Source organism: Oryctolagus cuniculus, chromosome 3 (genome assembly GCF_964237555.1).
Source record: "Oryctolagus cuniculus chromosome 3, mOryCun1.1, whole genome shotgun sequence".
NCBI classification, from domain to species: Eukaryota; Metazoa; Chordata; class Mammalia; order Lagomorpha; family Leporidae; genus Oryctolagus; species Oryctolagus cuniculus.
In genome coordinates, this window is record NC_091434.1 from 162920505 (window position 1) to 162947488 (window position 26984).

At 38.7% G+C, this 26984-nt stretch overlaps 1 protein-coding gene across 10 annotated transcripts in view; it reads right to left on the reverse strand.

Annotated features, from left to right (window-relative positions):
- The window catches only part of GRM8 (glutamate metabotropic receptor 8), a 913479-nt gene that overhangs the window by 127724 nt on the left and 758771 nt on the right, over positions 1 to 26984 (reverse strand). For all 10 annotated transcript variants that reach the window (XM_051849760.2, XM_008258244.4, XM_008258240.4 and 7 more), the window contains one exon: positions 4447 to 5382. In XM_051849760.2, the coding sequence (XP_051705720.1) occupies positions 4447 to 5382 (936 nt within the window). The remainder of the gene's footprint in view (positions 1 to 4446; positions 5383 to 26984) is intronic.

The following is a 26984-nucleotide window of genomic DNA, read 5'->3' on the forward strand; positions in this document are numbered from 1 at the left end:
AGGGCTTATGTTGAGGCATGGTCATTTAGATGTACTTCGGATAGATTCTACTTGTCCCCCATGTACTTTTACAGATGATAATTATAGGGGAGAAGAGGAAATAAGGGGGTGAGAGTGAGTAGAAAGAGAAGTCTAGGTTTCTGATCTGACCTCCCAGAGAGATGTTGTAATATGCATCCAGAGAGAAAAAGAAGAAAACTGGTTTGGGGTTTTATTTACTTTTTTTTTTACAGCTTTGAGTTTTCCATCCTGAGGGTGTTTTTTCCTTTCTATCCGTTTCTCTGGTTGAAGCACTGTGTTCTTTGGAGTTTGGTGGTATCATAACCTGTGTCTGATTATCTTGATTTTATGAGCCCAATTAGCAATGGTAAAATATGTATGTAGGGTATTTCTGCCATCCTAACAGCTCCTAGCCATCCCTAAGGATTCTGCTCCTGATGGTTAAGTTAATTATATCTTAGTATTTTGTCTTTTTAGGACAATCACAGGAGTTTGTGTTAGTCTATATGGTCATGCCTCAGTGTGTCCACCCTTTCTCCAGCTCACTTTTCTACAGAAAAAGAAAATAGCATCATTAAATCTATTGAAAAAAATTATTCATCTCTATTTAAAAATCTAGAAGAACTCAAACAGTATTTTTCACTTTGTGTTTCTATGTGGGTGCAAACTGTCGAAATCTTTACTTAATATATGCTAAACTGATCTTCTGTATATAAAGAGAATTGAAAATGAATCTTGATGTGAATGGAAGGGGAGAGGGAGAGGGAAATGGGAGGGTTGCGGGTGGGAGGGAAGTTATGAGGGGGGAAACCACTGTAATCCATAAGCTGTACTTTGGAAATTTATACTCATTAAAAAAATTTTTTAAAAATTAAAAATAAAAAAAATCTAGAAGAAGCAATGAGCAAAACAAAAGGTGTTTAACCATTGAACAGAAACACCTTCCAAAGAGCCACCTGTCTTCCTGACAATGTCTCCTTTAATAACTCGCTTTTATGCAGACATTCCAAGACATCTGTCTAAGCTATGCAACTACTCTTTTTTATTTCTCCTTATAACTTCAAAGAGAGCTGTATGGATAGATGAATTCTATTGTAGACATTACTCTGAGAAGGCATAATAACATGCATACTGGAAGAAAATTTGTTCTGCTGCTGCCTCCCATCTTCTAAATTCTATGTCACTCATGTTTAGTTTCAGTTTCACAGTTCTCTTCTTTGCTCTTTGATCTCAGACCTGACTTTTCACCCTCTTCTCCTGCTCTGGAGCCTGGCATCCTACTGGTGCTGGCAGGTGTCAGGAAGGCATGGGCTGGGAATCAGACAGACTAGAAGGAAAGTTCAGGGAAGCAGACTGACAAGGGTTCGATAATTAGCACAATGCCAGACACACTGCTCAATAAAGATCTGATGAATTAATGGATGTATGTGTTGCCTAGCTGTTGTAAGTGCTTCAAGTTGATAACCTGGACTAATTGGCTGGGCATTATCAGTGAAAACGGAGGACTGAACAATTCCTCCAAAGTCAGGAAAACTGATTGAGAGACTTTCTTTAGAAATAAAAAAAAAATTGCATTCATTCTGAATACTCATGTCAATAATTTTAGCAATGAAAAGTATATTCAAGAACTTTTATATCATTTTGAATAATAAAAGGTACTTTAAGAATAGCAGACAGTCAATTTGAAGGTGAAGTTTATAAGAAATAATTTTATTACATAAAGTATTTTAGCTGCAAAATTATTGATATAGAGCTGATCTAAGCTCAACAATTCTAAGACTAACTGAATAAGTGTTGTGCAATGTTCTGAAATCTCTTAGAGTTATTGTTTTCTATTGATTTCTGCAATCTTCTCCACATTCAATGATATAATGAACACAAAATAAGTACCAGTTAACATGATACATAACCTGTCCTAAAGGTGCTTCTTAACTTTTCCTAGCCCCTTGCAATTATACCTCTACATGCCCACATATATCCATATCCATAAAAAATGTATAAATTCCAAGTTTTCAAAGGCATGGACAGCAGCATAGGGATATCTCCATCCCCTCCCCGAACAGCTGCATGTCCATTTCATGTTGAGGTTCTTATTGTCTCCACAACTGCTCCTAAGGGGTACCTACCAACCTATAATAGTACTGACTTAGAGAACATGCTTATGGTTGGTATTACCATAAAAAAGCCCTGAATATTATGCATGTTTTTTAACTACTGTATGATGTATAGTAGCATGTTGTAGGCCCATGATTTCACTTAGTCAGTAATGGAGGCACTGAAAGACATATTTAAATAGAAAAAAAATCTTATAAACATTGCATTTAGGCATGGAAACAGTAGGCATGGAAAGCCAAGACACTCTGGAAAAAAAAAAAGAAGACCTAAATGAAAGATCTCTGTGATTGAGATCCCAGTGGAAAGAATGGGGCCATCAAAGAAGGAGGTACCTTTCTCTGAAGGGAGGACAGAACTTCTACTTTGACTATGACCCTGTCAGAATAAGATTGAAGTCGGCGAACTCAAAAGGCTTCCATAACCTTGGGAACTCATGACTAGAGCCTAGGGAGGTTACTGACGCCATAAACAAGAGTGTCAAATTGTGAAGTCAACAACAGGAGTCACTGTGTCCTTACTTCTCATGTGGGATCTGTCCTTAGTGTGTTGTCCAATGTGAAGTAATGCTATAACTAGTACATTTAAACATTCTTATAAACAGTACATATGTGCTTCTCCCATTCTTGTAAGGCATTGTATGAAAAGGAAGAGCAGGTTATAGATTATAAAATATAAATGAAGACAAAGAAAAATAAATTAGATATTAGCTCAGGAGATTTTGTTTGCTTCTAATATTTGTTGTCCACTTGAAAGAAGAATAAAATACTAGTCACAGAACCCTCCAGATTAAATGGTACACAAAGGCAGTTCAAATACGAGTAATTTTTTCATTGATGTTAATAATGCACATAATTTAAGCATTTCTAAAATATGAAAAAATATTTTTTACTGACTGGTCTGATAAAATATATTTTAAAAATCCAAAAAACCAAAACAATAGACTGAGAGTCTTGCTTTCAAGCTCACCCACTCTTTTTCCTAAGTTAAATTTGCAGGTTTGACCCTAATAAATTCCCATCTATGTGTATCAAAATGTGTTTTCTGATTATTAGAGTTAGAGCCTTACCCTCTTACTTTACTTTCTTGCCACATTCTTGGTCCTTCATAAAATATTCATGGACTCGCACCAGGCCATTTGATCATGAAACATAAGCAACCCATGACAAGTTGACTCTGCTCAGCAACAAGTTTGCTGAACTACATTTTTTGCCATAATATGGTTGAAGGCCACATTGATCTAGTGGAAGATGAAAGTTCATACTAATCAGCCCTCCATTCTCTTATTGAGGACTTTTTTATTGAATTTGCTGAGATTTTAAGCCAGGTAGAACCCCACTTGGAAAATTACAGCCCAGGAAATGTAATTGCCCCCCAAGGTATTTGCCTTTTTTTTTTTTTTTTTTTTGACAACTGCTGATGATGGGAGATAGAAAACCTTCTTGAAGTCCTCACTTAGAACAATTTTCTCACATACACATAAAATCTTAAGGGCTTATCATTACAGAAAGACAGCATTCTCTTGTGTTATGCAATACAGTTTGTATCATCTCAGTACTGAAACCTTAAATTTCAGGGTTAACCTTATTTAGTTCCCTGCTTTTCTGATCATAAAACTACACATATCCAGTTCTGCAAATACTTCGTTTCCTATACACATGTTCTTCATTATTAACATTTAATGTAGAAAATGTTAATGGGAGATTAGTGATAAAGAAAATTACTTTGGGGGATCCAATTGATTTTCCTCTTAAATAATTAGAAACTGCTTTATATCATTGCTGTCTTCTTCATCCCCTACCACCAACTACCACATAAGGAAAAATCACAAGAATGGGGGTTGAGAAGTAGGAAGATGGTTCACACTGAACTGAACCATTTCAGTTCCTTTGTGCTTTGGTTGTTTTACTCTAAATTCTGCTTGCATCACAAAAGTCATCATTATCAAAGAATGGCTTTTGGCCAGCATCACATGAGAAGAGAAAGGGAGGTAGCTGTCATGCAGTGGGAGATCTCTGGGATAGCTTGCCTCTCTGACCCATGCCTGTCCTTCTTCCTTCCCTCCTTTAATTAACATTTAGAAAAGAACTGTGATGTTAGAAGATCACAGAGCTGGGAGGAGAGACCCGGAAAATTACGTGAGCTTTGTCAATCTTCAACCTTGCCAAGGAGCATGCATTAAAGCGTTTCTTCATGGAAAAATCAATCTTAGCACACACTCAAACCAAAGCGACCTTGAGGGATGGAAACATACGTATATAATAAATGGAAGGATCCTAAAGGAAGAAGTTAAATCCAGGAAACGGACTGCAAAATACATTTCCTGCCACTTACCTTTTCTGCTGACTGGGCTGTACCAAAAAAGATGGGAATGAAAGCTAACCAAATGATGCAGGTGGTATACATGGTAAATCCAATGGGTTTGGCTTCGTTGAAAGTCTCTGGAACACCTCTTGTTTTAATGGCATAAACAGTACAAGTGACCATCAAGAGGATACTATATCCAAGTGAACAAATGAGCGAGAGATCAGAAATGTCACACTTGAGCACTCCCCTGGCCTTCTCTGGGTCTAGAGTCCGCTGCTCTCCATAGTCAATGATGATGTGTGGGGGATCCACAACAAACCAGATGAACACCCCAAGCAGCTGCACAGAGATGAGACTGAAGGTGATCACCAGCTGAGATGCTGGACTGATGAACTTGGGTGCAGTGACTGATTTCTTCCCTTGCTCAAATATTCGGTGGATGCGGTTCGTTTTGGTCAGAAGGGCTGCATAGCTGAAACACATGCCGAGTCCTAGGAAGATCCGTCGGAAGGAGCATATGATTGTATCTGGTGCCGCGATCATTAAAAAGGTGATTGAGTAACAGAGAAAAATCCCTGTTAGGAGCACATAACTAAGTTCACGTCCTGAAGCCCTCACGATGGGTGTGTCATTGTAGCGGACAAAAGTCACGATCACAAAGGTGGTGGCGATGATGCCCAGTATTGCCACAAACACAGGCACCACAGCCCAGGGAGAATGCCACTCGAGTTTGATGATGGGGATACGCTGGCAGCCTGTGCGGTTGATGTTGGGTCTCTGGTCCAAGGGGCAGAGTTCACAGGAGAGGTCGTCCACCTGGTAGTTGTAGCCTTCACAGCGCTCACAGTGCCAGCAGCAGGGGACTCCTTTCACCGTCTTCTTCCTCTCCCCAGGCTTACATGGAAGGCTGCAGACAGATGCCGGGCGAGTGTGTTCTCTGTCAGCCCACTGCATGTCTTCCACCTGTGGGTATAAAAAATTAATGAGCTTTCCATTTTCTCCCATTTATAATATCTTAATCCTAGCCACAGGTTTGTAATAAATCATTGAATGCTGACAGGACAAGTACAGTTTACCATAATAAAAGCCCATTTTCTTTCCCAGATATTGACTCTACGAAAGTGTTAAGTGATTGGGTCCAATAAATCATTCACATCACCAACTTGATGAGTGTCATTAGTTTCCATTTACCTCCTCATTGTTGACCAATCTGACATGTGGGGAAAGATTTCTTGGCCCAAACAATTACGTATGTAAAAGGAGATCCATGTCTTTCAGCCATATTTGGGGACATTCAAATCACACTGTGTCAATTTGGGAAAATACTGGCAAAAAAAGTCATCTCTTTCTTCATGGGCTCATGGAAATAACTATATTTATGTGTTTTACCCTTGTTTAGGCTCAACATGTGCTTTTCTTCTTATTCTGTATACCCACCCTGTGAACACTATCATGCTAAATAATATTTGACAGTAATATTTTCCATTGAACGAAAATCCTGCAGTTGATTTAAAGGAGTGACATTATTGCAAAAGAGGGAGCCTCCCTACTGTGTTGAGCACTTTCTCAGGTTCATAAAGTCCCACTTTATGCTTTCAGGTTAAATCTCCTTTGAAATAGAAATGTTTCCTGAAGGGGATAGTGCCAACCACTGATCTCCTACCTTGAATTTGTTTACCTCATTACATGTACAGTAATCCAAGCAGAATGTTAATAGGGCAAAAATGGACAATACGGATGACAAGAGACCACTTAGGACAGAAAGCAGCTACTCTGAAAAAAGGAAAGCTCTATGAGGGAAGTGATTTGTTTACCGGTGTGAACAAACAGTAACTGACATGGAATTTGCCCTCAATGAACACTGGTTGGTTTCATGAGGACTAAAAGATGGGAAGAACCAGAGGGCAGAGCCCTGAGGAATAAGGGCCCGACATGAAAGTACTGATTTGGAAAGAGAAGGTTGCTTAAAGTAGCACAGTCATGGGCAATGAAGGAACGCAAGCTTTCCCATCACCAGCTTTCTCAACTGCCCAATTGAAGGGTAACTATACTCTGTGAAGTCCACCTCCAAGTGAAAGCCCGAAAACTTCCCCTCCTGGGATCCAGGCACTCATGGACAGGGTCCTCTCCCATTCTGAATGCGGCTGATCTTTGTAAATAATAGAAATGATAGTGCATGATTCGCAAGGTCAGTTTATAAAGCTGTGATTAGAGAGTGAACTGAATGCATGTCCTTGCAAAAATTAAAAAAAAAAATAAGAGAAGGAAGGAAGGGAGGAAGGCGGGGAGGGAGGGAGGGAGGAAGGGAGGTTAAGAAAGGGAGAGGGGGAGGAGGAGAGTATGGCTGTCTTCCTAGAATTGTACCTGTGAAATACATGAAACTGCTGCTTTTTTTATTAATAAAAAGAAAATCAGCAGAAGAAAAAGACATTTTAGAGTCTGCCTTCCTTTATCTCAGACCACTCAATCCTATGAACATACCATGCCAAGCACACACTGAGGTATCTCTGTGGCAAGGAACAGAAGTCTCCTACTGGCAACCAGCACCAACAGGCCATACATATGAGGGAGTCACCAAGAAAGAGTCATGAGGCCCCAGCCAAGACTATGGATGCCTATAGCTTGAACAGACATCCTTACCACAATCTCCTTGGAGATGTTGAACTGGAACAACCCAGCTATAAAGCTGTTTCTTTCTCCCAAGTATGGGAGATAAATGTTTTGTGTTTTAAGCTGCTAATTTTTTTTTTTGACAGGCAGAGTGGACAGTGAGAGAGAGATAGAGAGAAAAGTCTTCCTTTTGCCGTTGGTTCACCCTCCAATGGCCGCCCCAGCCGGCGCGCTGCTGCTGGTGCACCATGCTGATCCATGGCAGGAGCCAGGTGCTTCTCCTGGTCTCCCATGGGGTGCAGGGCCCAAGCACCTGGGCCATCCTCCACTGCACAGCCTGGCCACAGCAGAGAGCTAGCCTGGAAGAGGGGCAACCGGGACAGAATCTGGCGCCCCGACCGGGACTAGAACCCGGTTTGCCAGCGCCACAAGGCGGAGGATTAGCCTAGTGAGCCGCGGCGCCGGCCTAAGCTGCTAAATTTTGAAGTTAACTGTTCTGCAGCAATAGGAAATTAATGCAATTCACATTAAGCTTACAACCAGAAGGCCACCGTGAGTGTAGTAATTTACTGAAAAGCCACACTCAGTGATAGCAACTCCATGTTGCAACTGGCGTGTCAGCAGTATTTACTTGTCACTCTGAAAGTTGTCTCTCCCTTGGCACTCAGGTGACTAAGATGGTTCACAGGAGCAGCTACTTGAAGATGCTTCCTTTCCTTGAATTTTTGAGGGCAGAGAAAAGTAGATCCTGAGTTTAATACTTGCAGAGGCCACCAGGTCTTCCCAAAGTCGAGTAGAGAATTTGTATGAGTTTAATTTCAAACTCCCTTCCCTAAGAAAATTAATGCTACTTCCTATGTTACACATGTATTCAAGACCACTGGATCTGTCCTGTCTGCTCACCACAAAGGAACAGTAATCTATCATAGCCCTACTAATTTTATATTAGGATTTAACACTTAAAAAGATTAAAGGAATGTAGTAAGAAAGAAAAAAAAGTAAATTAGAAGCAAGCAGTGGCTTCTATCAAAAATACTGAGAAAAAATAAATTGCTCCACTCAGTGGCTAAAGTATTGATTTTGTATACTAATGGACTCGTAAGATAATAAAATACTTTTGAAGATGATGTTTCAAAGATAATTACTGTAAAACCAAAATCACATTTTCTTTGGGGCTTCTAAAGATTTATATTGTAGGTCAGGGGGAAAAATACACCAAAACTATCAAGATTGGTTAGAAATCCTAGAGGTCAGCCTCTCTAACCTGAAATCTGCTACTTTAATTCTCAATACAGTTTACTTTCTAGAAGGAAATAAGAACATTAGCAAATAAATGCACCCATTCTGATTAAGTTCCTTATGCAGGATGAATACTTATCATTATGCACTAAATAGGAAATGTTGCTTGACAAGTTTTTTTTCTTTCTTTCTTTCTTTTTTGACAGATAGAGTTAGTGAGAGAGAGAGAGAGAGAGAGACAGAGAAAAAGGTCTTCCTTCTGTTGGTTCACCCTCCAAATGGCCACTATGGCCGGCACTGTGCCGATCCAAAGCCAGGAGCCAGGTGCTTCCTCCTGGTCTCCCATGTGGGTGCAGGACCCAAGGACTTGAGCCATCCTCCACTGCCTTCCCAGGCCACAGCAGAGAGCTGGACTGGAAGAGGAGCAACCGGGACAGAATCCGGTGCCTTGACAAAGTTTTTGCATTTTGGACCAATGGAGAAAATGCTTTTCATAAATGAAACATAATATTACCAGTTTGATGGGAAATATCACAGTATTTTAATAGTTGTGAACTTTAAGTCAAAAATAATGTATTTAAAAATACATATGGTATTTTAATACAGTGGAAGTTAAGTATGTTTCAGTCAACATGATAAATATATATGACTCCATTTTTATCAAGGACTCTGCTTATGGATAAGTGTATTATAGATAGATGTTTTTATTATTCTGGAAAAGAGCCAATATTCACCCTGAGGAAGAACAAACAACACATGATACAAGTGCTTGAATGAGGATGCTATAAATATGTTAATATTTGAGACTAATAAATTATTCTATAGAGTTGCTAAATGATTGAAAATAATAGTACTTGAAACCAAATTAAACTAATTTTCTCAACTGTTACCAAGCATAGCCAAGAGTCACTCAGCCCTGCTGGTTTGCTCTTTACAAAGTATCCCATCTTTCATAAGGAGTATAGAAAAGCCTTATCTGTGTAAATTTAATATGTCTTTCTCACCCTTGGCATTATCCTGACATTAGGATGTTCCCCATCTGAAATAGGTAGTCTAACAAATGGATGATCACCACATACAAAGACCTTCCTAGGGCCAAACAACAGCTCAGTCTGTTCACTGGCAGTGACCCCTTCAGCAGGTTTCAGTCCAGTGCATTTCAGAAATGTCAGTCATCAGCTGGCTTCTGCCATCATATCCTGTGATTGCTGCAGACAAATGCACCAGCATCCACAAAACCAGAAGTTTCTAGGTTTTCTTTCATTTCTTTTTAATCTCTAATCTTTGTTAATAGTCCAAGGAATAATGTTGTATGGCCTCGTTAAAGAGAACATAATTTTTATAGATTTTTCTCTAAATAGTTTAAATAACTCCCAAAGAAGGGATGACAAGAATTTATAATTAAAAATCATCTTAATTAGTAATCTCTAGTATTCACTACAAACTTCTCACTCAATGCCTCCATTATAATGCTTTCCCCAGTTATTAAGTGGCATCTTCATTAATTTAATTAATATACATGAGGTACAATTGATACCTAACCTTTCCATATTCAACTCTTTTCATCTTTCTCTAAAAACAAACACAGCAATAGTAATAGCTGGACACTTCAGTATTCAAAACTCGACTCCTAATCTGACTTATGTAATGGAAGCCAGCATACGCAAACATTTCTAGTAACATTGGGTATTTTTCAAAATCTCTACTCATTAAATGCCAAAAAATATCAACAGGATTAGCACATGTACTTGATCTGCCTGTGTATTTAAGGTGTCAAAATGTGGCACACTTCAGGGCAGGCATTTGTCCTAGCATCAAGTTAAAGTGTCCACATCTGATATAGAAGGGTCTGGGTTTAAGGCCTACCTCCAGCTGCAGGCTCAGCTTCCTGCTAATAGAGTTGGAAAGCAGTAGTGATAGCTTAAGACACTGGATTTCTGAAACCCACATGGAAGAGCTGGATTGAGGTTCCTGACTTCCACCTTCAACCTAGACCAGTGCCAGCTATCCCAGGCATATGGGGAGTAGTCAATGGAAAGGAATATATTCTGTCTTCCTCTCAAATATATGTTTTTAAAAGATGTTTTTATTTTATCTTATTTTATTTTTGACAGGCAGAGTGGACAGTGAGAGAGAGAAACAGAGAGAAAGGTCTTCCTTTGCCGTTGGTTCACCCTCTAATGGCCGCCGCGGCCGGCACGCTGCGGCCAGCACACCGCGCTTCTCCGAAGGCAGGAGCCAGGTACTTCTCCTGGTCTCCCATGGGGTGCAGGGCCCAAGCACCTGGGCCATCCTCCACTGCATTCCCTGGCCACAGCAGAGAGTTGGCCTGGAAGAGGGGCAACCGGGACAGAATCCAGCGCCCCGATTGGGACTAGAACTCGGTGTGCCGGCACAGCAAGGCAGAGGATTAGCCTATTGAGCCGCAGTGCTGGCCTTAGATGTTCTATTTGATCCATAAATGTAAGAAAATCGCATCGAAATTTAAAAACAAACTGGCGTAGTTCATGTATCATATAATTCATGTATAGACAAGTAAAGTTGCAGTTAATTTGATAATACAACACAAAAATTTTATATGTACATATGTGTAAATATATATTAATAGCTATGCAGGCCAGCGCCATGGCTCATTAGGCTATTCCTTTGCCTGCGGCACTGGCACCCCAGGTTCCAGTCCTGGTTGGGGCGCCGAATTCTGTCCCAGTTGCTCCTCTTCCAGTCCAGCTCTCTGCTGTGACCCAGGAAGGCAGTGGAAGATGGCCCAAGTGCTTGGGCCCTGCACCCGCATGGGAGACCAGGAGGAAGAGCCTGGCTCCAGGCTTTGGATCGGCGCAGTGCACCAGCCGTGGCAGCTATTTGGGAGGTGAACCAATGGAAGGTATCCCTTTCTCTCTCTTTCTCATTGTCTAACTCTGCCTGTCAAAAAAAAAAAAAATAATAATAGCTATGCATTTCCTTTATATCATGTTCAGCTTTAAATAACCACAAATGAGATAGCTTTTCTCTTCTTCAAAGTGGTAGATTCAGGGTCCTTTAAAATCTAATATAGTTCAGATGATCCCTAGATTAAAGTCTTAGTTTTATGTTACATTCAAATTTATATAACACTTAAAATTTAAACACTTCTGCTATTTTTAAAAGACATTCTAAAACTAAGGAAAATAGTTCAGTTACAAAATTATTAAAACATAACATTTTTAAGAATAAATTTAGCAAAAGCAGCACAAGATTTATTCAGTAACAACTATAAAACATCTTCGTTTTGTAGAAAAAATGGTGGAAAGCCTAAATAAATGAAAAGAAACACCATGGACACAAGTCTGAAGAATTACTACTGCTATGATAAATGTTATAGATCTTCAAATTATAGAGCCATATAAAATTATTATTGGCATATTTACAGAAATTAACAATCTGAACTTAAAGTTCATATGAAAAGGTGCTCAGAATAGACAATCAATTTTGAAAGTAAAGAACCAAGTTGGAGAACTCATACTTTGATTTTCAAAACTTGCTACTACAACAGATTCAATAATCAAGGCAACCTAATGGTGACATAAAGATATTAATACTAATGGAATAGAATTAAGAGTCCAGAAATAAACCCTCGAATGGCATGTCAATGGGTTTTTTGACATGGATCCCAAAACAATTCCCTGGAGAAAGAATGTTAGTTCCAACAAATAGCTTCAAGACAATTGGACATCATATGCAAACAAGTTAGATTTACCTTACCTCACACCATATACAAAAAATTAACTCAAAATTAATCAAATATTTAATGTGATCCTTCAAACAAAAGAAAAACTTTTAGGAAGAATCATAAGAGTAAATTATGACCTTGGATTAGGCAGTGATTTCTTAGATATAACAAATGCAGAAGTAACAAAAATAAAAACATGTTTAAAAATGGGATTCATTATTTCACACTTCAGTTCAACAGATACCCTCAAGATTGTGAAAAGAGGGACAGGAATTTGGCACAGTGGCTACGGTTCTGTTTAGAATAACCTGCATCCATATCAGAGGGCCTGGGGTTGTGTCGATGTTACATTTCCAAGTCCAGGTTCCTGCAAATGCCTAGGAAACACCAGGTGATGATTCAGTACTTGGGTCCCTGTCATCCATATGAAAGAATCAGATTTGAGTTTCAGGCTTGTGTTTTAGCTGGACCCAGCCATGACAGTTGCTGGCATTTGGGGTGTGTTATATATATATATATATATATATATATATATATATGTGTGTGTGTGTGTGTGTGTGTGTGTGTTTCTCTTTGATTTTTAGTTTTTTAATCAAATTTAAATACATGTTCTAAAGATACCCTATAGAATGGGCAAAACAATTTTCAAATCATATCTGAAAAGGCACTTGTATCCAGAGTATGTTCTTTCTAAAAAAGGAAAAGAAAAAAAAAAACTTACAGAATTCATAGTTAAAACAAAATCCAGGGGCTGGCACTGTGGCACAGTGGGTTAATGCCCTGGCCTGAAGTGCTGGCATCCCATATGGGCGCCGGTTCTAGTCCCAGCTGCTTCTCTTCTGATCCAACTCTCTGCTAGGCCTGGGAAAGCAGTGGAAGAAGGCCCAAGTCCTTGGGCCTCTGTACCCATGTGGGAGACCCGGAAGAAGCTCCTGGCTCCTGGCTTCAGATCAGTGCAGCTCCGGCCGTTGCAACCATCTTGGGAGTGAACTATCAGATGGAAGACCTCTCTGTCTCTACCTCTCTCTGTAACTTTGTCTTTCAAATAAATAAAGTAAATCTTAAAAAGAAATCTAATTTAAATTGGGCTAATAAAGAAGTAGAGATTTCTCTAAAAATGACATACAAATGACCAAAAGCACAAGAAATGATGCCCAATATCAATAGCCATCAGGGAATTGCAAATTAAAGCCATAGTACCAACTAATATGATAGTAATAACAAAGACAATAAAAAGTATTGATGAGTATGGGGGGGGGATTGGAACTCTTTTCATTGCTGATATTAATAGCACACTGTTCATTATTTCTCAAAGAGAAAACTACCCAAATGTAAATGGTTGCTAAACAAAATGTGGCATACAAATACAATGAAATATTATTCAATAATAAAAAGGAATAAATATTGGTACATGCTACTAAATCGATGAACCTTGAAGACATATGCTAAGTGAAAGAATGCAGTTAGGTTAAAAAAACTCACATATGATTTAGTTTCTTGCAAAATGCCCAGAAGAAACAAATCCAAAGAAATGAATTAGAAATTATTTCCAGGGGCCAAAGAAAGAAGGAAACAGCCAATAAATACTACATGGAGTGGGATTATTTGGATGATGACAAAAAGAGTCTAAAATCAGATGTTGTTCATGGATATACAACACTATGAATAACTAAAAAACACTGAATTGTGTATTTTTGGTCTGTTGAGACAGAGGGAGAGAGAGATCTTCTATCCGCTGATTTATTCCCCAAGTGACCACAATGGCTAGGGCTGGGCCAAGCCAAAGCCAGGAGCCAGAAACTCCAATCAGGTCTCCCACATGAGTGACAGGGACTCAAGAACTTGAACCATCATCTCCTGCCTTCTCAGGCGAGTTGGCAGGAAAATGGATCAGAAGCAGTGCAGCCAGAAACTCGAACTGCTGCTCCAATTTGGGATTTTGGCATTGCACATGGCAACCTAAGCCATCGTGCCATAATGTCAGCCCATGAATTGTATACTTTAAAAGGGAGAATTTTATGGCATAAGCTATCTTAAAAAAGCTCCTTTTTAAAAAACATATGGAGGGCTGGTGCCGCAGCTCACTAGGCTAATCCTCTGCCTTGCGGTGCCGGCACACGGGTTCTAGTCCCGGTCGGGGCGCCTGATTCTGTCCCGGTTGCCCCTCTTCCAGGTCAGCTCTCTGCTGTGGCCAGGGAGTGCAGTGGAGGATGGCCCAAGTGCTTGGGCCCTGCACCCCATGGGAGACCAGGAGAAGCACCTGGCTCCTGCCATTAGACAGCATGGTGCACCGGCCGCAGCGCGCCGGTGGTGGCGGCCATTGGAGGGTAACCAACGGCAAAGGAAGACCTTTCTCTCTGTCTCTCTCTCTCTCACTGTCCACTCTGCCTGTCAAAAAAAGAACATATGGAGATTATTTGAATAGATGCTTTCAGGCATTTTTAACATTCAGTCCTTTATTGCTGTACAAATAAACATATTGCATGCCCATTCTATTCAAGGCACAAGGTTTAGTGTGGGAATTCAACAGAGGCCAGTACAGACAGTGTATTAAGGAGTATAAGATAGTGCCCTATAGATATAATGTGGTTAGAGAAAGAGATAATCAAAGACCAGTCACAGCTTAGTATGAGACTTTCCTAGAGAAGATGAGGAATACTGCAGTTAGCAGGGGACCCCACAGGGCTACCAGTACCAGGGCTCATGGATGTATGAACAGCAATCTGAAAGATGTGCAGCAGACAGAACATGGAAGATCTCAAGAGTACACCAGGATGAGGAGTGGCATTTGTTGAGGACGCTGAGATACCACTTGGAATACCTCATCCCATACTGGAGTGCCTGGGCTTGAGTCCTAGACCCACTCTGATTCTACCTTCCTGATACTGCAGACTCCAGGAGGCAAATGGTAGAGCCTGAAGTGGCTGGTGTCTGCCACCAGATGGAAACCTTAAACTGAGTTCCTGGCCCTCTGCTTTGTCCTGGCCCATCCCTGGCTGTCTCAGGCATTTGGGGGAGTGAACCACTGAATGGGGAATCTTGTTGGCTGTCTTTCTGCCTGTCAAAGAAAAAGTACAGCAGGTAAAAAGAAAAACAAATGCTAAGACATAGGTGAAAGAAGTCATAATAAAGTAGAGAAAATAAAGGAAGTTAAAGTAGAAAAGCAATTATCAGAGGCTGTGGGAGAGGCGGAGGTATGAAAAAAGGGAAGATGTTGATTATGGAGTTTGAAATTTCAGTTAGACTGAAATAAATTTTATTTCTTGATGATCACAGTTAATAGCAAAGTATTGTGCAGAGGCACATGTCATTTAACAACAGGGATAAATTCTGAGAAACACAGTATTAGGTGATTTTGTCATTGCTCAAAGATCATACAGTGTATTTACACAAAGCTAGATAGAACAGCTATGTGATATAGCTATTGCTTCAATACTACAAATCTCTATAGTATTGCACTGCATTGAGTATTGTAGACAACTGCAACATAAAAGTTTTCATGGATCTAAGCATATCTACACTTAGAAAAGGTGATGGTAAAAATACTAGGTTATAAGATTTTTTTCAGCAACATTAAACTATTATAAGATCACCATCATATTTGTAGCCAATCACTGACTGAAACACCAATATCAGATGGTGAAATAGTTTTAATGCTCACTACAAAAGAAACGCTGGTGAAGAGATGGGTCTGTTTAAACTAGCTTAACATTTCTTTAATGTGTACATAGGTCAAAACATTATATTATACTCCAGACATATACACACCTATGCTTATTTTAATTTTAAAAGATTATATACTTATTTGAAAGATGGAGAGGGAGAGAGAAATCTGTTGGTTCATTCCCCAGATAGCTATAATAAGCAGAGTTGAGCCAAATGGGTGGCAAGGGCACAAGTGCTTGGGCCATCACCTGTTGCCTTCCAGGGTGCATTATCATGAAGCTAATTTGGAAGCAGAGCAGCTGGGCTCAAACTGACAAGTGGTGGTGTAACCTGCTGTGCCACAATTCTGGTCCCAAAATAAAACATTAAAAAGGGGTGGGGGGGGAAGGATAATACCAGCAGGTATTTTATCCAGCAGTTAAAATGCTCATTGGGATGCATGAATTTCATACTGAAGTGTTTGAGTTGAAGTTCTGGTTCCACTCTGGATTCGGGAACCCTGCTAATGTGCACCCAGGGAAGCAGAAGATAATGGTACAAGTAGTTGGGTCCCTAACAACTTCATGGTAGACACAAATAAGAGTTCTTGGCTCCCAGTTTCAGCAGAGCACAGCCCTGCCTGTTTCAAGTATTTGGGGAGCAAATCTGTTCATGCAGTACTTTTATCTGTTTTTACCTTTCAATTGAAAAAAATATAGAAGTGCAAATTAAAAGCAATTGGTGGAGTAGCTAGAAATAGGCTAGAAAATGAGTAGACAGTAGACCATGAAGAGCCTTATAAGTCATTAAGAGCAGTCTGGATGTAATGTTAAAGGTAGTTGGGGATCATTTTTTAGTTGGTAATTTTGAAAGTGTTATAATGAGGACATGGATGTTGAGTCATATTTCAGAATTTCTGGACTTCATGTAGAAGAAAGAGTAGAAGACTCCAAGACTAAAGAAAATTCAATCACTTTGAGGCTGTTGCCAAATTCCAGATAGAAGACAATGACAAAAGGGATCTGAGGAATGGCAGGGGACATGGAAAGAAAAGTAAGGATTCTATCAGTTGCTTCTTCAAGGGTCATCCAAATTTTGGTAGACACAGATTTTCAGGCACACAAGTGCATAACAGGAAGATTCTTGTATCCAGGAGGCATGTGGGATCACAACACTCTAGCCACCATTACTGTAGCAGTTCTGAAGGAATCTATATTCACTGAATTGTTTTCACCAAGAATTTGTGTTGAGGTTTTATCTCTCAGAATATGACTGTATTAGGATATAGGGTCTTCAAAGATGGAATGAAGGAAACATTAGGCCACTACAGTGAGCCATATTCTGATATGACTGGTGACGTAGGGATAGGTTGCAGGCATGTGTAGAGGGGACATCACATGAAGACACAGGGAGAGAACAGACCTTTGCAATTCTCAGGAACGGCCTCAGAAAAATATCAACTGAAGAATCAAGATGGCTGAATAGGCTGCAGGCACACTAACTACAGCTGCTCTTGGATAGGAAAAGAACAAAGGAAGGACATTTACAGGGGTCTGACTGATGGAAATTTTTGGCAAACAAGTGAAAAAATAAGAAAGACCTCATGGGACAAGAGAAGACATAGACACCACTGCAGCCAACACCAGGGGCAGCAAGATGCAAGCTATGAGTTGCCGTCTTACTATGTCAACGTACACAGAAATTGCCATACACCCTGCTGCTAAAAGTTTTAGCTGAGAGGGAATTCCAGGGTCACCCACAGCCTGGGGAGCTGCCTGGGGTCTGAGCAACTGCCAAGCTTGGAGCAGGGAAGCTGCACTGCTTTTCTCCCTTCCCCCACTCCCCTAGACAACCATACTTGGCAGTGAAAAGTCGTGCAGTGCACCTCTGTTCTGCTTCTACCAGAATCAGTATCAGGGCAACATGAAGGGCAAAGGACAGATCCCCTGCAGCCTGCGACGGTGGGAGTTTTGGGGGCATTAACCCCAGAGCTACACTCATGCACTCTACCTGAGCCAGGGGGATTAACCTTAGCTCATGGGAGCTAACACCAAAAGCAGTCCATTAAAAAAATCTGCTCATATCCTGGGAGAACAGGGTGGAGACTCCATTATATCCTATAACACCAGGACTGTAATAATTAGTTCTAGATTTCTCAGTGCCATTGTATCTACACAGTGGACATAGAGAAGAACTTACCTGCATTCTACCTGTCTGGACTCAAACCCTCCACAGCCAAACCTCCTGTAAACCTTGATGTTACCTTGATGTTACCCTGTAGGATTGGAGAAGGATCCGATCACATCCCCTAGTCCCAGAACTAGGGCTGTTGGTGTTATAAGCCACAGCACCAGTGGGGCTCTCCTAGCAGGACCTGAGAAGGGGTTCATCTGTGTCAAAGGGTCCTGGAGCCACAGCTATTGTACCACAAGCCCTGGCATCACTCAGGCTTCCCAGCAGGACAAGGAGGCAGCCACCTTTATCTGTCTCCGCACCAAGAAGGTCCTGGCCATTTCAGTCACCAGGGAGACTGACACCAAGCTCTCTGTGGATGGATATCCAGATACAAGAAAATCAAAGAGCTTTAAGTGGACTCAACCAAAAAAGATCTTCAATGCAAATTGTAACCACACTGTCAAAAGTTAAAGACAAGGAGAGTATCCTAAAAATAGTAAGAGATAAGTGTCAAGATAATATAAAGAAAAAAACAATTAAACAATTAGATTAAAGCCAGTCTTCTCAGTGGAAATGCTACAGGCCAGAAGAGAGTGGGATGATACATTGAAAGTCTTAACATCAACAAACCTAAAAACACCTGTTCAACCAAGAATATTATATCCAGCAGTGCTAGCCATTGAAAGTGAAGGATAAACAAAGTGTTTTCTAGACAAACAAAAATTATCTGGAATTCATCACCACCAGACCAGCCTTAAAAATTTCTGAAGGAGTCCTGCATTAGAAGTAAACATCATGAAAACACCTGACACCACCAAATTCACTAACAGAGGAGGTAGAACCATTATCCAATTAACAAAATGACAGGTCTTAGTTCTTATCTATCAATACTAAACTTGAATATAAATGGGTTAAATTTCCCAACCAAAAGTCCTTTAAGTTGACTGAACGAATAAAAAAAACAAACAAAAAAAGCAATAACCCCACTACATGCTTCCTAAAAGAAATTCACTTCACAAAGATACATACAGATTGAAAGTTCAGGGCTAGAAAAAGTCACACCAGGCAAATGGAAACAAAAGACAAGCAGCAATAGCTAGGCTCTTATTAGAAGAATAGACTTTAAAAAAAAACTGTAAAAAGAGATAAACAAGGACATTGTATTTTGAAAAAAGTTTTAATTCATCAAGAAGACATAAGAAGCATATATATACATATATATATATACGTATATGTATATATACGTATATATATATACGTGTGTGTGTGTATATAGATATATATATATATATAAACACCCACCCACCACAAGATCACCCAGATATATACAGCAAATACTATTAGACCTAAAGGGAGAGAAAGACTCCAATACATTGACAATTCTCATCAATGTACATATTATCCAGACAGAAAATCCATAAAGATACAAAGAAGTTGGGGCCAGCACTGTGGCACAGCAGGTGAAGCCATGGCCAGCACAACACCAGCATCCCATATGAGCACTAGTTTGAGTCCTGGCGACTCCATTTCTGATCCAGCTCCCTGCTAATTCATCTGGGAGAAGATGGTTCAAGTTCCTGGATTCCTGCACCCTTGTGGCAGACCTGGGAGACGCTCCTGACTCTCCTGGCCCAGCCCTGGAAATTGAGGCAATTTGGAAAGTGAATCAGAGGATGGAAAATCGATCTGTCTCTCTCCCCTCTCTTATCTCTCTGTAACTCTGCTTTTCAAATAAATAAATGGGACAGTATCAAACTCAGAAGTTTTTGCACAGCAAAGGAAATGACCAACAGAGTGTAGAGACATCCAACACAGTGAGAAAAAAATATGTACAAACCATTTATCTGTTTAGGATTGATATCCTGAATATATCAGCAACTTAAACTCAACAACAAAACTAATCCAATAAAGAAATGGGCAAAGGACTCAATAGACAGTTCTCAAAAGAAGAAATACAAACTGCTCAATAACACCAGCCATCAGGGAAATGCAAATTAAAACCACAATGAGATATCACCTCACTCTGTCACAATGGTTAAAATCTAAAACAGAAATATTAACCAATGCTGGCAAGGATGTGGACAAAGGGAACACACATCCACTGTTGGTGAGAATGTAAATTAGCAGAGCCACTGTAGAAAATAGTGCAGAGATTTCTTTAAAAACTAGAAATAGACTTGCTAGCAATCCCTGTACTGGGTATAAACATGAAAATAATGTATAAAAGGGATACCTGCACTACCATGTTTATAGCAGCACTGTTCACAATAGCCAAAATTTAGAATCAACCAAGGTGTCCATCATCAGATGAATGATAAAGAAAATGTGGCATACACACACACACACACACACACAATGAGTACATTATATCAAGTGAAGTAAGTTAGACACAGAAAGACAAATACCATATGTTTTCCCTTATATGTGGGAACCGAAATTTAAAAATAAAAGAAAAAAGAAATGTCTATGTGTATCAGTATTGCTGCAAAGATAGTTTTGTAAGACTTTGTCTTATACTTCTATAGTTTTAATGATCTGTGATTACTTTAAAATTTACTGAGTGGGGCTGGTGCTGTGTGCAGCGGGTTAAAGCCCTGGCCTGAAGCACCAGGATCCCAGATGGGCGCGGGTTCAATTCATGGCTTCGGAACAGGCACAGCTCTGGCCATTGTGGCCATCTGGGGAGTGAACCAGAGGATGGAAGACCTCTTTCTCTGTCTCTACATCTCTTTGTAACCCTGTTTTTCAAATAAATAAAATAAATCTTTTTTTAAAAAAATTGACTGGGTGAAACGGTCATTTTTTTCATTCAGTTATTGTTTATAGCCATTGTCTATCACCCCACCAAATTAAGGTCTTTTTTTTTTTTTTTGGCTATTTGTTATTTTTAATTGGTAAAGTATGAAGCCTTTGTACCATACTGTAAATTTAAAGTATGTTATCTGAATAAAACACAAAAAGAAAGGGAGAAAGAAGGAGGGTGAAGGGAGGAAGGTGGGAAAGAGGAAGGGAATATCATTACGCTCTTAGAACTGTGTCAACAAATCATACTGAATGTGTTAAAAACCAATTAAAATCAAAATAATTTAAGAAACTGAAAAAAAATTAATCCAACCAACATCTTTGTTGTTTAAGCCACGCAGGCTGTGGTACCAAGTTGTTTTAAGTAAATATATGATGTGCTAATATTTTTCTATAATTGTAGAGAAATCCCTATGGTAACAAAACAGAGTGGAAGGGGACATATCAGCAAGGAGTCAAAGTAGGGGGATTCAACCATAATTACAAAGACAAGGGCCTGAAACTATGTCAGAGTGGTGGTGAAGAAGATGGGATTGATCTGAGATGTGTGAAAGGTAACAGAGTTAAGCATTAAGGGGCAAAGAAGCGAGAGGTGGCACCCAGATAGTTCAGTTTCCATTCATGCCTATCATTTCATTTATTCCTACCTCTTGTGTCTGACATCCATCATCCAGCTAGAAGCCTGGGTATGATGTTGGCCCTAACTCCCAGGTGATGATGGAACCATTAGGTATTGATTCTCCTTAGTCCTTATTATGTTCTTCCATGGCACTTTCCATATGTAATTATAAATTTGTTTGCTATTTTTTAACTTTTATTTAATAGATTTCCAAAGTATAGATTTTGGATTACTGTGGTTTTTTCCACCCCCATAACTTCCCTGCTACCCGCAACCCTCCCATCTCCCGCTCCCTCTCCCATCCCATTCACATCAAGATTCATTTTCAGTTATCTTTATAAGCAGAAGATCGATTTAGAATATATTAAGTAAAGATCTCAACAGTTTGCACCCATGCAGAAACACAAAATGTAAAATACTGTTTGAGTACTAGTTATACCATTAATGCACATAGTACAACACCTTAAGGTTTGCTCTTATTTTTATTGAAATAAGTGATTTTTAAATTTTAGTTAATGTTCCTAAGGGCCACTTTAGAAGTTTACTTAAAATACAATTTCCTGATTCTTGGACATTACAACTCAATAGATCTGGGAAGGGATCCTAATCTGGCATTTTAAAGAGAAAACTTCTTCCTTCCTCGAGTGATTCTGACACATGTAATTAGTGAACTATACTCAGTTAAGTATTAACTTCATGTTTGTTCTCTTCACAGAAGTAGATGCCAGGGCTAATGGTTCCCCCTCACATGAGTAAGACCTAATAGGCCTCAATAAACACTTGTTGAACGGATGAAGGAACGAAAGAACAAGCGAGTAAGTTGTGATGTCCTTCACTGAGAAGGTGCATAAGAGGGAACGGCTGTTTTGAAAGGGACATCATGACTTAGTTCATAAGTTTATGAGTCAGCACTGCCTGGAGGTAAAGACGACAGAGACAGAGTCACATGCAAGGCAACTGTGGCCATGAATATTTATGAGGAAATTCTTGGCCATAGAAATGATGGAAAGGAAAAAGGGAAAGTCATACAAATGGAGCTCTGGAAAGTGTAAAATGTAAAGAGTGCACTCAGGAATGGCAGTGAAGAAGAATGGAAAAACATGGCCAGCTGGGTCCCAGAAAGTCAGAGATCGTTAATTTGAGGATTGAGGAAGTGGCTGGCGATGTTCAAATACAGTCAAATTCCCTAAGGACAGAATTTGAAATTTTAGAGTCCCTGCTTACATTCATGATAGAAGTTATGTTCTCTGTGAAGTCTTCACTGATCTACAGCACCCCAGACGGGTATGTATGTTGCTCCCCTGTATTTCAACAGCCTTCAATACATACTTTTGTTACACCTCTTCAGCATTTTGTTGTAATGATATGCTGAAGTGCTTATTTCTCCTCCAGACTGAGAAAACATTCATTCCAGTCATCAGATATTTTTATCCCCTTCCATCACCTATATTAAGACCTAGAATTCAGGGGGGACTTTATGCTTAAAATAGATAAAGTAATTGACAAGTACAATGTGTGATAAACATGTCAATGGCTACAAATTTATAACTTCTATTTATGAAGTTTAAATAACATCAGGCAGTAGACAGAAAGCAATAGTATACTTATTGTTTTCTCAATCTCTGTGGTTGTTTCTACCTAATTATATCCACAGTTAATTTTAAGGAGGCTGAGAACTCTGACATGTATCACACAGGAAAATTATAAGATCCAACAAGTTAAGATTTTTGAAAGGGCTTGGTGAGCAGAAAATGTAAGGCAGGCAAACTCTCTGCATACCCCTAGATTTAAAACTGAGATTTATCATTGAAAAGAAGGTATCCACTCTGTATGTGTAACTAAATATAGCTGGTCTTCTAAAAGTTACATCAGCAGAAGTAAATCAAAAGCCATTGTCTCTGGATTCCACCCAAGTCTGCTCTTTGGGTTTTGACCTTCCCACAATCTCAGCCCTCATGTTGCTTCCTGTTCATTACCACATGTTTGTGTTTCATTCCAGCTCCATGCAGAAAACACACACATGAGAGTCCCTTCGGCCCTTGTCTCTGAATTTGAGGATGATGGCATTGTGTGTGTTGGGGTCAGTGTTATGGAATGGGATGTTGAAGGGCAGAATGTAGGAAGTCAGACTTGACATATTTTAGAGAAAGAGGAAGCAGCAACCCTAGGATACAGCTTTATCCCAGCACAATACGTATGCAAATATCCAGAGGGAGTAGCATTTGTCACAATAGTGAAGCAGAATATTTCTCTTAACTGTAAATTAATGTTAATTCTGATTTAATATTTCAGTGATCATTTTAATAAGTCAGTTATGATTATGCTACTACATTCAATATTATGAATATAATTTCAATTAGAATTTCAATTTATACCAGAAATTTTCCCTATAGGATTAATTCATCTGAATGTTTACTATAAAATGACTATTTTAACTTCTATGAAATGAATATATTAAAGTCTCAGAATAATTTAGTATACAGTAGCTTTCTGAATATTATCAAAAAGTTCATAATATTCATACTTGAACTTATAAGTCAATAATATTTTATTATATGACTTAAGTGTCATAAATGAATAACTCCATTAAATACATAGTGCCAATGTTTTATGGTAACTAAATTCAATTAAATGGTTTTCTCATTGCTAAGAGAAAAGTAGACATTGATAATGTGAAAATCAGCACATGATTAACACACTCCAATAACAATTTTCTAAACTTTCAGCAGATTAAATTTAGTTATACATATTTCTTATTCTCATATTTATTAATGTATGAAGAAGTGAGCTCATATAAGGCATTCTGTGATATTTTGAAAGCCATAATAATTTTTTAAATATTTATTTATTTGAAATTCAGAGTTACAGAGAAAACCAGAGAGGGAGAGAGAGAATCTTCTATTAGTTGGTTCTTTCCCCAGAACGCCACAACTGCCATGGTTGAGCCAGGCTGAAGCCAGGAGCCAGGAACCACCTGGGTGGCAGGGGCTTGCTTTTCCTAGGCCATCAGCAGGGAGCTGGAACGTAAGTGGAGCACCTGGGACACAAACCAGTGCCCATATGGGATGCTGGTGTCACAGGCGACAGCTTGACCCACTGTGCCACAATGCTGCCCCATGAATATTTTGCTGAGTATAAAACACTTCTCCATTTCAATCTTACTCCATATGACTCAATATTGACTGAACTCAATCCATAGAAAGTCACAAGAAGTAGATATCTAAAAAAGGTTTTTAAAAATAAATAGTGTCTATCATTTATGGAGGTATCCAAGGATACTTCAAAAAGTTCATGGAAATAGAATTAAAAACTAAGCTTATTTTGGTGCAAAAACAAAATTGTTGACATCCATTAATATTCTGAGTCTTCAAAAAGTTAATAGAAATGGATATTATAAAAAAATGGCACGGATTTCAATTGGTTTTCTCACCAAAATTAACTTATCTTTAATTCCATGTTTCTATGAACCTTTTGAGGTATCCTTATATCATGTGCCCGAAATGTTCTGAGTACTTAACATTAAATGTTTATAACAGACCAATTTATAAAGTTTCCACCATTGAGAAATAATACAAATGTAAAATGTGCCTGAAAACAAAAGACAAAGACTATTGAGAAAAATTATGACATACATTTCTGAAGTAAAAACAAAATTATTGTTTTGGGAAATAATATCAAAGGTATAAGGAAAAAATAATTCTTTTCTGAAAAAAAATCTATGCAAATAGAAAATCAATTAGAAGACTGGCAAAACATTTGTGTGTGTGTGTGTGAGTGTAAGTTTACAAGTTAATGAAAATCCTATAAAATTCATGTAAGATTTAAAAAAAAAAACATAGATTCCTTAGCAAAACAAAACAAAATTTTAGGTGCTTAGAGCTTTAGTTAAGAAGCCTCTTGGGATGCCTGAATCCCATATCTGAATGCCTGGGTTTAAGTCCAGGCTCTGCTGCTACTCCTGGCTCCCTGCTAATGTAGTCCTTGGTAGGATCAAGTAATTGGGTCCCTGGGAGACCCAGATGAGTTCCAAGCTCCTGGTTTTGGCCTGGCCCAGCTCAGGCACTTGTTAAGTAAATTAGTAGACAGAAGATCTGTCTGTCTGTATCTCCATCTCTTTGTCGCACTGCTTTAAAAATAACTTTTAAAGAGTTTTTTCTTTTCTTTTAGGAAAGATAGTCTCAAATGTTTCTGTCACAGTACTAACAAAGTAAAAAGAAGCATACTATTTTAAATGCAATTCATATAATCACATAATTAATAACCTGCCAAATTTCCTTTCACATTGAGCAATAAGGGGAAAAACCTTTTTCAGAGATGCAATCACAAGAAAACATTTAAAAATTACTTTACTGAAATTTCCCTAATCAGTGCTGCAATCTACTGAAAATCTGAGTAAATTTAAGAAAACAAAACATAAAAGGCTATTTATGACTGCTGAAGCATGTGAGAAATCTACAATAATGTGAGTAAACTAATTATGAAACTGGATTCCACAATGAAAAAGAATTTAAAAGGATACACAAATATGCATAATTTTTAAATGTTTGGCACCTAAATTAACATATTTTTATTTCCAGTCTCCACAATATTTTTGAAGTACCCTCTATAATATAAATCAAAGAATACAATAATCTGGATTCAAATCCACAAGTCTCAAAGACAACATAAAGTGCATGTACTTTAATGAGCAACAATGAAAACAAGAAAAACTGTTAGAAAAATGATAAATAACTTCCAGAGTGAAAATGTGTTAAAATGGCTCATAAGGAAATTCTCAATACATTAAAATTTTTAACAAGTCTTGCTAGGCCATGTTTTCTGATGACAGCTTCTAGTGAGACTAGAAATAAATCAGGGTAATAAACATAAAATGTAATCACTTAGCAATTAGACAATAACTCTCTTCAGGTCAAAACTGCAATTAGTACCATTTAGAAATAAAAGACAATAAGAGTACTGCATACAAAAGTTATGTGGCAATGACAAACCTGTACTTAGAACAAAAATTTGTATTCTTCAATGCCTTTATTAAACAAATAGGAAATAAAAATAAATGAACTTAGTATTCAACTCTAGAGGCTGAGTAAATATAATACATACAAGTAAGAAAATAGAGGGAGTAATTAATAATAATAAAAGACTCAGAAGACAGAGTAATGGTAAATTAATTAAAAACAAAACCCAAGAACAGTTTCTATGATAGCCAATAAAAATTACAGATGGCTTGTAAGTCTAATTGAGAAAGAAAACAGGGAGAAAAACACATAGCCTTAATTCTGAGATTTGGATGTACTGTACCCCTTGATAATAAAAGGGGGAGATAAGAAAATATTGTAGTTAGCATACAATGTAATATTGCTCTATTGTTTTTTAAACACACCCTGCTATCTTAGACCTTAAAAACAAAATACAACAATGATCAAGATGTATCCAGTAGCTGCTGCATTTTTTTCTCTTCTTTCTTTCATGATCAATTCCTTGGAAACAATGCTTTATTGCCTCTGCCCCAGCATGCCCATGCAAAGTAGGTTATGTGAGCTACAAATTGTGAACATTCACAAGGAAAGTGTCCTACGTGCAGTCAAGTCCAATGAGCCAGTGACCTCCTCTCAGCCCACATCTCTTTGAAGCCCTCAGTTCTGGCCATCTAAACACTCCCACCGTTGTTCCCTGTTGTCATGAGTGTTGTGAATGCTGGTTCTCTCTGTTCCTGGTTCGGCTCCCTTAACTTTGCTGCTGACTTCATCCTGAACGTTTTCTGACTTGTCT